Below are 12,091 nucleotides of genomic sequence, written 5' to 3' on the forward strand. Positions count from 1 at the left end.
TCCGGTTGACAATGGACAGAAATTCGGGCTTGAATTTGCAGCGTTCTGCCAAGAATACAGACCTACCGGAGCGGAGATAAGGAAAATTCTTGCCCTGAAGCTGAAGCCCTGTGACCTGGCCAAGATACGGGACAGTATACCCGGGGATGAAGCCCGTCTGAAAGATCCGGACTGGGCCCATGTGGGCAATGCGGGTTTCCGTAATGCCATCACAGTACTTACCGCATCGATAAATACGGCGTTTCCCCACCGCACCGATCTCGCTGCACTGCGTTCTCTGAAACAGGGGCCTCAGGAGCTGGTTGAGGATTTTCTGCACAGAGCTGAAGAGGTCTTCAATCGCCATTCTGGACTACAGCGTCCTCCTAGGCTGGGAGATGATGCTGAACCCTGGGAGAAGCTCTTGTGTGCCACTATTGTGGACGGACTGTTACCCGAGATGGGGGCCCTCGTACGACAGCTGTATGTGGGCATGAGACACGAAGTCCGCCTCGCAACCCTGAGACGGCATTGCTGCCACGCTCAGGACATCATCAGAGATAAGGTCAACAAGCAGGCCGGGAGACGGGATGCTGATCTTCATAAGGCTGCCTTGACCATGTACTCGGGACCCCCACCAGCGGGGGGTCGGGGTAAAGGACGAGGAGGTCGCAGGAGCGGGGGACGTGGCCAGCGCAAGCAATATCGTCAATCGGTCGACAGGGATTGCTGTTTTCTGTGTGGGCAACGTGGACACTGGGCAAAGAAATGCCCTCAGGCCCGGGAGTAACGCGAGAGTGGCAAGGAAGCTCCACACGCGGACTGACGGTGCGAGTGGGGGGAGGCGATCCCAGGGACGGAGGATTACACCGCTGATATTTCAGCTGCAGCGGTACAGGGAAGTGAGACACCACACACACACACAGTAGATAGCGAGACGCCACACACACACACAGTAGATAGCGAGACGCCACACACACACACAGTAGATGCTGAGACGACACACACACACATGGTCAATGTGGATGAGATGCACACACACATCTTCCTATCACAAGAGCAATACAAGAAGTTTCCCATTTACACCCTGGTGGTTAATGGCCAAAATGTACATTTCATGGTGGACACGGGTGCCACCCATTCTGTTATTCAGGATGGTGTCCTCACTCCCGCCCCAGGACTGAGTGGGGATTCCATCCTGTCCATATCGGCATCTGGACATCAGCAGAGGGAGCGGTTTACGGTTCCATTAACCTGTTCACCCTCTACAGGATCACAGTTCACTCATAAATTTCTCCTCTCTAAATTATGCCCGATCAATTTGCTGGGCAGGGATCTGATGTGTCAACTCAGGCTCACGGTTGTGTCAGGACCTGAGGGGTTGTCTATTTCGGGACCCCCCACTGGCCCTGAGGAGGACAACATGAGCACACTCATAATGGTCAAATATTGCCCTTTGACCCCAAACTATGTGTACCAATGGAAGATTGGTCAACAACCGACAAGTTTGCATTGGCTGGAATTATGTCGGGCTAGAGTGGCGCCCTCCTCAGTTTTCATGGAGGCGGCAGATTTGCACTGCACGTCTTATTTCTGTCGTGAAGGTCCAGATGACGAGTATGAGGAGCAGTTCTTTAAGCAAACACATGATAGACTCATCCTTCAGTGCTTGGTGTGGGACAAATCTTTCTGTGCTCTCTCGGTCCAACTCACACCGACTCAGAGTCCCTTATTTCGAGGGTGGGGAGGTTCCTCACCTCACATTTCGCTGGCTCGACCGTCGAACCGGGCTTGGAAACACTTAGGGGCATTTATGCTGAAGGCTTCCAGAGCTAAACATTGGGAGCCCACTTCTGACCCACATGTTTTATACTCCTCATCAGTTCGCGTGTATTGTCAAGCACTCCCTAGTGCTGTTCACTGTCAGCGTACTGTGCGGCTGGAGTGCCAGTATGATTCACTTCTCTCTCTCTCTCCTTGTGCCTCTCCCTCCGCAGCAGCAGCCCTTGACTCGCTGCCAAAGCAGCTGTGGGCTGAAAACAAATATGACGTCGGACTGACAAGGGGGTGTGAGCCTGTCGTCATCACACCCAAATCTTCTTTCCGGCCCTGTCAGAAGCAGTATCCGCTGAAACAGGAGGCCGTGGCAGGCATAACTCCTGTGTTTCATTCGTTGCTAAAAGCAGGGGTGATTGTGCCCTGCCCCTCCTCACCAGTGCGCACTCCGCTGTTTCCTGTGAAAAAAATTAGGGGCCCTGGTGAACCAGTGGAGTGGCGATTTGTTCAGGATCTACAAGCTGTGAATAGGGCGGTGGTCCCCAGGTCTCCCACCGTTCCTAACCCGCACACCATTTTATCTCAGATACCGTCCACAGCTACGTTTTTTTCTGTGATTGACCTGTCAAATGCATTTTTCTCTGTTCCAGTTCACCCGGATTCACAGTACTGGTTTGCATTTGAATTCGAGGGGAAACCGTACACCTTCACACGGCTGTGTCAAGGTTATTGTGAGTCTCCCACCATCTATAATGCGGCACTGCGTGATTCTCTCTCCTCCCTTGTGCTGTCCCCAGGTTCGGTCCTTCTGCAGTATGTGGATGATCTCCTGGTCTGTGCGCCTACGGAGGAGCAGTGTCAAACTGACACACTTGCATTGTTGCGTCATCTTTGTGAGCAGGGTCACAAGGTCAGCAGGAGGAAACTGGAGTATGTTCTCCCCACTGTCACCTTCTTGGGGCATGTGATCTCCTGCTCCGTTCGGAAGCTGTCAGACTCCCGCGTTGCTGCGATACGCAACATTCCAAAACCCGTCACTAAGAAACAAATGATGTCCTTCTTAGGCATGACTGGTTATTGTAGGAATTTTATTCCTAACTATTCATTTCTTGAGTCCCCTCTTACCAGGTGTATCTATGGGTCACACCTTGCGGCGCAAGAACCAGTCCCGTGGACCACGGAGGCCGAGGCTGCATTTGTGGCTTTGAAGGAGGCCCTCCTCTCTGCTCCGGCTCTGGCTCTGCCTGATCCAACCAAACCATTCACACAGATGGTGGATGAGAAGAATGGCTTCATGTCATCTGTTCTTTTACAGGCGCATGGGGACCTGCTTCGTCCGGTGGGGTACTACTCCTCGCGGCTAGACGCGGTGGCTGCGGGGCTCCCACACTGCCTGCGTGCTGTTGCGGCGGCGGAGAAAGCGGTTTTGGCATCCAGAGACATAGTGGGTTATTCTCAGCTCACTGTTATGGTACCACACTCTGTGTCGGTCATTCTACTTGAACAGCGTACCTCGCACCTCTCTGCGGCGCGCTGGCTCAGGTATACTACTGTTTTGCTGGACATGCCTAACATCACTGTTCAGCGGTGCACCAGGCTTAACGCGGCGACCCTCCTCCCCACCGAGGAAGATGGGGAGCCTCACCAATGTGATCAGGTCTTGTCACAGGTCTGCACCCCGCGGGTGGATCTTTCTGACTCTCCTTTGCCTAATTCTGATCTCATCTTGTATGTAGATGGCTCCTCCTCTCGCGATGTGACCGGAAGAAACTGGGTGGGTTTTGCTGTTTGCTCCGATCACGACACCCTGGTGTCCGGCTCCCTTCCGGCTCACTTCTCGGCTCAGACTGCGGAGCTGGTGGCCCTCACTGAGGCCTGTAAGCTCTCCAGGGGGAAAACTGTCACCATTTACACGGACTCTCGCTACGCCTTTGGCGTGGTGCACGACTTTGGTGTCCTGTGGAAGCACAGGAATTTTCTGACGTCTGGTGGTAAACCGATCCTGAATGCATCTCAAGTTTCTGATCTGTTGGATGCTATTTTGTTACACTCTGCTGTCGCTGCTGTGAAATGGTCTGCACACACAGGCTCTGCGGATTCAGTCTCCAGGGGGAACGCTGCTGCTGATGCAGCTGCCAGGCGGGCGGCGAGTGCACCTCCGGCTCCTCAGCTGACTGTTGCTGACTCCGAGGCCCCCTCAGCTTCGCTTGCTGAGGTTCAATCGCTGGCTACGCCTGATGATCGCCGGCTTTGGTCCTCAAGCGGGTGCAGGTTCGCTGACGGGGTGTGGGTGTCTTCGGATGGACGTCCCTGTCTCCCTCGCCGCCTCTTCCCTCATTTTGCTAAGCTTGCTCATGGTGTTGATCATGTCTCCAAGGGGGGAATGGTACAACAGGTCACATCTTTGTGGTTTACCAGGGGATTCTCGGTTGTGGCGGAGCGGCACTGTAAGACATGTTTGGTGTGTGCAGCTCACAATGTCGGCCATGTCCGGCCTGTGGGGAGCGCTGCTCACCCGCCGTCTGAGTTCCCTTTTGACCACCTGATGATGGACTTTGTGGAACTGACTCCTGCAGAGGGTAAGAAATACTGCCTGGTGGTTGTTGACATGTTTTCCAAATGGGTGGAGGCTTTTCCCACCAAACATGCGGACAGCGGAGCGGTGGCCAAAGCACTCCTGACTGAAATCATTCCGAGGTGGGGCATTCCCACCAGAATCACGAGTGATAACGGAACCCATTTTGTAAATAAGGCGCTGACGGAGGTCAGCAATAGATTGGGGTTCCAGTTACGTACACACTGCTCTTATCATCCACAGTCTGGAGGAGCAGTGGAAAGAGAAAATGGCACTTTGAAGGCCAAGCTGGCTAAATGTTGTGAGGACACGGGCCTTTCGTGGCCTAAAGCTCTTCCTCTTGTGCTGATGGCCATGCGCATGCGTCCGAGAGCCAGAACAGGTCTCAGTCCATTTGAGACACTGTTCGCGCGCCCGCCTCAGACAGGCTTGGAGCCTCCGCGCTGGCAAGCCTTGTCTACTGATATGTGTGACAGCAGCATGGTGTCTTATTGTGCCGATCTCTCCAAGACTCTGTTTCAGATCAGGCAGACCGTGAAGGAGGCTCTTCCGCGCCCGGCTGAAGGCCCTCTACACCGACTGAACCCAGGGGACTGGATCCTGGTGAAGGACTTCCGCAGGAAGCACTGGAAAGCCAGACGGTGGCTCGGTCCGTTCCAAGTCCTGCTGGTGACTCACACTGCCGTGAAGGTAGCAGAGCGAGCTACCTGGATCCACGCGAGTCACTGTAAGCTCCTTACGGTGCCACCGCCGGCTCCGACAGCTGATCTCCCAGCCACAGGGCAGAATAATCCCTGAGATCAGCTCCCGTGTGAGGTAGTCCACCCTCCACGAGGCAACGATGGAGATGTTCCTGGTCCTGATGATGCTGCTGCCAGCGCTAGCAGTGATGGCTCCTCCGCTCCACCGTGGGCACGTGGTGGAGGACCTCGCCGGGCCCCAGGACAACCTGTGGTGGAGAGCTGCCCGCGCGGTAGCTCGGGGACTGCATAATTCTAGTTGTATTGTGTGTGCTTTTATGCCTCATGCTACCCCTGCTAACACTCTGCTGATCCCACATCCCGTCTCCCTCTCCGATTCTCTATACACCTTTATCCGCTACCGCAAAAATCAAACCCTGCTTACACTGCGATACCCGAACGCAACTGTTCCCCCGTTGACCCCTTTCCGAGAGCCCATGCATTTTTCTAATATTACTAATTTCACGTGTGCACACACAGGTACTATTTACGAGCTCAGGGGCCTACATTCTCCTTTTGGCCCACCTCCCTTGTGCGTGCGGCAACCTGCTCGGACCCGTTCCCATTTGGGTGACACTGTTGGCTGTGCGCTCACTCTCAATGTGTCCTGTTCTGTGGATCATCAGCCATGTCCTAATGCTACCTCTCCCCATGCGTCGACCTGGTGGAGTGGTTCACCGCTCTGGTCTGTGATCTACTTGAACTACTCTGTTTTTACTAACATGTCTTCGTTGTTTCTCCAGTGGGATGCTAAAACTGTTCTGAAAGGGGACATCGTATCCTTCCCCAGCAGGGCGGGCTATGGGTGTCCCACGGACATGGTGTGGGTTTGTGGCCATAGATCCTACATTTATCTGCCGAGAGACTGGTCTGGTACCTGCTATTTGGCCCATTTGATTCCTGCTGTGACTGTGCATTCCTCTGCTGCTGATATCCCAGGTGTCCGTCGTCTCCGGAAGCGGGCTGTTGCAGTTCCGGAGGACAAGAGACGCATAGGGTGGGGGCAGGCGTTCTGGGGGGGGGTTTTCCCTTGGCATGGCACCGTTCGTAACCAGCATGAGATTAACTCGCTTGCATGGGAGTTGGAGAACCTCACCGGTCTCGTCACTGACGGTTTTGATCTCCTCACAGATGAGCAGAAGGCCGAGCGTGTCATGGGCCTGCAGAACAGGGTGGCCCTAGACCTCCTTCTCGCTGAGAAGGGAGGGGTCTGTGCTCTCATAGGTGATCACTGCTGCACCTGGGTTCCTGACGTCTCTGATAACATGACTAATATCCATGCTCAGCTGTCCTCTCTCCTGGCTGAACTACATGCTCAGGAGACGGGTGTCCCCTCGTCTGGATGGGACTTCTGGGGCTGGCTGGCTGGGGCCGGCTGGCGGGCTTGGCTTACTAAGGTTGCTGGCATGCTAGCTGTTTTCCTATTGATTCTGGGGGTTTTCTCCTGCTGCATTATTCCCCTGGTCCGTTGTCTGGTTGCTCGCATGTTCACAGCTACTTTGGCTCATTATACTTTGCTTCATTCCACTGAGCTGTCTGCATCCTCGTTCGCTCACCTTTCTGATGATTCTAATGTTGATGATGCTGATGATTTGGGGTTGATGATTGACTGATGTGGGGGGGGGGGCCTGTTGAAGTTGATTAAACCGTGGTTGATTTAATCAAAAGGGGGGAATGTGATGGAAATTTCTCATGTCTGCATGCTGTTTCTCACTTGTAGTGCTCACAGAGGTATTTTTTGTAAACAACCGTAGCTCCCACACTCCGATGTGTGGAGAACCGCGACTGCTTTGTCTACCGTAGCTCCCACACTCCGATGTGTGGGGAACCGCGACTGCTTTGTCTAGAATTTACTTTTCCTGATAATCTTAGCGTAGCAGCTGCGGGCACTCGTGGGAGTCTTCCTGTATCCAGCCTGCGGCTGGGTGCGGTCAAGGCCCCTGGGAGTGAACGCAGCAGATAGTTATTAGAGGCTTGCACGCCCCTGCGAGGGCAGAACTCACTCTGTTACTCTGTTGACTGTGTGACTTCTCCTGCTGTACAGCTTAATAAAAAGACCAAAACGAACTCGCCGGCTGATGCATTTTATTAAAATAAAATTGCCATAACAGGACCTTTCAAGAATTTATGCAAACACTCAAAAATAGAAAGATTGAGCATTACAACACTACTCATTTAATAGAAACAGTCTTAAAGCGACACTAAGGAACTTTTCAACCTTAAAAAACATTTTAATATCTTTTGTGATGATACATCAACTTACAACTAGTTGAATGACCCTCTGTCACGGCCAGAGGGCGTCAGTATTGCTTTCACTTGGACTAAGCAGCTGTGAGGAGGGTGGTAGGAACCCTGCACACTAAAAAGCTCCAAATGTGCAGACTGCTTTACGGCATGCGTCACATCATGATATAACATTGTTTAGCCACCATTAGATTCATCACCTCGTCACTATCCGTCCTTCACACAGCCACTGGAAACAAATGTAGGCGAGTTCAGTCCGACAGCACGCCACCGGGAGCAGCATTTTATGATGCAACGTGCTAGTCCTCAAGGAAACTGTAGTATTCTTCAGGCAAAACACTACCGCTTTTGTCCACTGGCACCGCCAAAATCAACGAAAACTGTGTTGCTTTAATACATTTCTACGTTTAATCACTTTGCTAATTTATTCATGTCCATCCATATCATGTAAATGTATCCATATTCAAGTGGGTCTTCAATAGTATATAACAGGATTGGGACATCTGTGAATACCACTATTTTGCATATCTCTGTGTTTCAAAATTTTCTGCAAATAAACAAAATTGTGTACAGAGCAACATTTTAGATGTTAGATAGATGATGAGATGTCATATTTTACCATTTGAACAGCACATAAACACTCACAATCAAATTATTAGTAACTTCAGAATCACATATTTGTTGGGGTTTACGATTGGTAATTGGTAATAATCTACTAAAGTATTGATTACTGGAAGTAATTGATTACTTTAGGTAATTTAGTTACTTATTAATTTGGGTAAATTTTGATTTACCAATTAATAATTGCAGGTCATTCACAGTGGATCACCAATAACAATCAATTACGGCGTAATAAACTGTTTAAAGTGAAGCACCAAGTAATTTACCCAACATCAATTATTATTAATCAGAATAAATGGTTATTTATTCGTTAATAATGTTAAATAATCAGCTATTTGGGAATGGAGTAGACCACAGAGTGATTTAACCATTAACTTATTGATTAACAAGGTGTTATTAATTAATCAATAATGCCACAAATTACCAATTACTGGAAATGGGTAAATTACAGAAAATGAGCTGAGGGAAGTTGTGAATTATGCATTAAATAAACCTGTTGGCTATTTACTTAATAATTCTGGGGCACCACCTCGTCAGAGGAACATTCATTACCAATTTTCAGTCTCAAAGATGGAAAGATAATTTGAGCTGGTAGTTAATCTTTGGATAAACAACCTTTAAATTATCAGAGAAGGTGTGAGTTCGAGCTCAGGCTGATACAACCAGGACATTTGTCACAAGACCACCAAAAGAGAGAAGCATGAATCGTTCAGTTCAGTTAATGAGCGTTTATTAACAATGTCTATTACTAAATAACACATCTATTCAACAAGACAGAACATTCAAAACTTGCAAGTTGTGTGTGTGTGTGTGTGTGTGTGTGTGTGTGTGTGTGTGTGTGTGTGTGTGTGTGTGTGTGTGTGTGTGTGCGTGCGTGCCTGTGTGTGTGAGCGTCTGGAGACGCACAAGGAGGGTGTTAACCCGTTCGGAGTGTGGCCCGATTGGGTCGGCTGTGTGGTCCCTCTTCCTGGAGGAAGAGGAGGGGTGTGTGAGTGTGGGTGTGAGCGTGGGTGTGTGTGTGGCGGAGCGGCCACCCGAAGCGACAGGAGGAGTCGACCCTGAGTCACTCACGAAGCAGGCGTGACTTGGGTCACTCGGGCGTCCGGATCACTGACGAGTCGGCATGTGGGTGTCCGCATGCGCGGTAGAGAGAGAGAGGATGAGGGAACGGAGTTCTGGCCGAGCAGGACGGGTGACACGAGCCTGTGCGCACGTGCAGAACCACCGTCTGCACGCCTGCGCGGCAGAGAGAGGAGGGGAGGGGGGTTCTCCGGACCTTCTCCTTGGTGGGCAGTGCGCGGATCAGCTGCGCGGGGTGTGAGACGAGATCACGCGAGACGGAGAAGGAAGAGCGAGGGGGGTGTTGTTTTTGCCCTCTGGCTGTAGACTAATCTTTATAAAATAACCACAGGAGAATGAATGAAGTCAGGTCGCTTTACTCAGCCATGTTGAATCCTGCAGGTAGTACAGATCTCGACACTTCAGTACACATTCACATTCACATTGCGACAGCGCCCTCTGGCATCAGTATGTTACATCCGCCTTCTTAAAGAAAAACAAAAAACATACCTGTATGTATAAGGCACACAATAAAAGATACATGTGTAAATGTGTTTAGTACATATGGCTTTTCAGAACTTTTTGCAATATAATGACCTGCTTATGAACAATATAAAGTGCTTTAAAGGGCTTTAAAACAATTACCAGAGCAAATATGGGAACTTTTCCATTGAAATGCAGCATTTAACATCAGCACATTATAACATTTGTTTCAAGTACAAACATCTTTTTTCTCTTTTAATTTAGAGATCAAGAACTTCTCTTGGCTTGACAGCTCTACCAGATCTTGTGATGTAACTGGGCTGGCCCTGAGATGGAATGGTTTCAACGTGGGCCGGTTCTGGTCGATCATCACAGACCTGCAGTGCAGGCTGGCGTTCTGCAGTTGTACCGCAAGTGTCTTTGGTAGCACGCAGGTGGCGTCTGTTGCGCCGAAGACGCTGACCTTCCTTGGTTTCAATGTGGTAGCTCCGGTCGGTGTGAGCTGGTTATATCACCTTAGCTGGTTGCCATAAACCGTCATCCCGGTGGAACCGGATGTGTGTTCCTGCTGGTAGTGGTGGCAACGCTCTGGCAGATTGGTTGTAGTAGAGCTGCTGACGCTGCTGGCATGCTGCTCTGCGCTCTTTAACAGCAATCTGGGGAGTGATCTTGGGTTGGAGCTGCTTGGGTGTTGTAGGAGAACAGATCGTAGTCTGCGGCTCAAAAGCCGCTGGGCAGGGGACTTAAGGTTGTCGACAGGTGTGTTTCTGTATTCCAGAAGCCCAATGTAGTGATCCTTGCCATCAGCTTTAGCTTTGCTCAGGATGCGTTTGGCGGTTTGCACTGTCTTTTCAGCGAGACCGTTGCTCTGAGGGTATTTTGGACTGGTGGTGGTGTGAATGAAGTCCCAGTTTGAGCGAAGCGTTGAAATTCTTCTGCGCTGTAGCACGGCCCGTTATCACTAATGACATGCTCAGGAATGCCGTGACGTGCAAATGCTGCCTTGAGTTTGGCGATGACGGCAGATGCCGTACAGCTGTTCAGTCTTTTCATTTCAAAGTAGCGACTATAGTAGTCGACTACAGTGATGTAGTCATGTCCATTCCATGTGAATAAGTCTGTTCCGAGCACCTGCCATGGCTGATCCGGGATGACGTGCGACAGTAGCGGCTCTTTTGGGTTGGCACTGCGTTGTTCTTGGCATATGCTGCATTGTCCTACCAGAGTTTCAATCTGTTGGCCCATGTGACCCATGTGGATGCGGTCCAGCGTGTCTTTTCTGAGGCTCTGGGGAACAATTATCTTCTCTCCTTTAAACATTATGCCATTGATTTCACAAATCTCATCCCTGTGGTTCCAGAATTCCTGGATGAGTGGTGGGCATTGCTTGCGCCTGTCGGGCCACCCTGTCTTTGAGATTTGTTTGAGAGTTGTGAGTTGGACATCTTGTGCAGTGGCCATTCTGATTTCCTGAAGTTTGTTGTTGCTCACTGGTATGTTGTTCATGAGCGTGTGTATTTGTGCATCCATGCCTTCATATATGCTGTCATCACTGTACTCGATCGCCTTCCGAGACAAGGTGTCCGCCACTGGTATTTCCTTGCCGGGCTTGTGTGTGATGTGGATGCTATACTTTTGGAGCTGCAGTATCATCCTTTGTAGTCGTGGTGGAGCAGCAGCGAGTGGCTTTTTGAGTATTGCTTCCAGTGGCTTGTGGTCAGATTCCACAATAACTGCCATACATGTATTCGTGGAAGCGCTTACATCCAAATAACACGGCATACAGCTCTTTTTCAATTTGGGCGTAGTTTTGTTCTGTGCTGTTCAATGATTTGGATGCGTAGGCAACTGGTTTTCCGTCTTGGAGCAGGACGGCACCTAAGCCGCATTTCGAAGCGTCCACTTGGAGTGTGAGCTCCTTCTGAGGGTCAAAGTATGCCAGAACTGGGTGGTTTGTGATCAGTTCTTTTATCTGGTTGAACGCCCTGTCATGGATGGCATCCCAGATGAACTCGCTGTCTTGCTTCAGCAGCTGTCTGAGTGGTGCGTTTACCTCTGAAATGTGAGGTATGAATCTGGCCAAGTAGTTGATCATCCCAAGGACAGTCCCCAGCTCGGACTTGGTCTGCGGTGGCTCCATTTCTTGTATGGCCTTGATCTTCTGTGGGTCTGGGCTGACCCCTTTGTCTGAGAGCGTGTGGCCGAAGTAGCTGACCTGTTGGACACAGATTTTACATTTGTCAATGTTTGCTTTGCTTTCACTCACACCCATGACAAGCCTGATGAGGTTCAGTTCCAGGCTGGCGCTGAGCCCTACAAAGGTGTTGCTTTTGCATCAATGATGTGAAAGTCGAGTCTGGTTTTGTGATGATTGTATTCACATGTGAGATTGAAGATGCCACACACCTTTAAAGGCTTTCCGCCATAGGCTGTGATGGATTGTGTTGGCGGAGTCAAGGGAATAGTCTTGAACAGCTTATTGTACAGACTGTTTGGAATGGCATTGATTTCTGCACCTGTGTCGATATTGAACTGCACTTTTTCCTTCTTTGGTCCCACTTGTATGTCTGCATCGGCCTGGACATTGCTTTTGTTTGTGTTTACAGTTGTGATA

General features: G+C 50.4%; 1 protein-coding gene across 1 annotated transcript; it reads left to right on the forward strand.

The window, feature by feature from the left end:
* The first annotated feature begins 439 nt into the window (after positions 1-439).
* On the forward strand, positions 440-6,267 carry LOC115403325 (uncharacterized). Its single transcript, XM_030112185.1, has 3 exons — positions 440-632; positions 1,977-2,665; positions 4,841-6,267. Exons 1-3 carry the CDS (start codon positions 440-442, stop codon positions 5,126-5,128), a joined length of 1,170 nt encoding a protein of 389 aa, XP_029968045.1. The 3' UTR covers positions 5,129-6,267.
* The last annotated feature ends 5,824 nt before the right edge of the window (positions 6,268-12,091 follow it).

The sequence above is a fragment of the Salarias fasciatus genome, chromosome 16 (assembly GCF_902148845.1).
Source record: "Salarias fasciatus chromosome 16, fSalaFa1.1, whole genome shotgun sequence".
Classification (NCBI taxonomy): Eukaryota; Metazoa; Chordata; class Actinopteri; order Blenniiformes; family Blenniidae; genus Salarias; species Salarias fasciatus.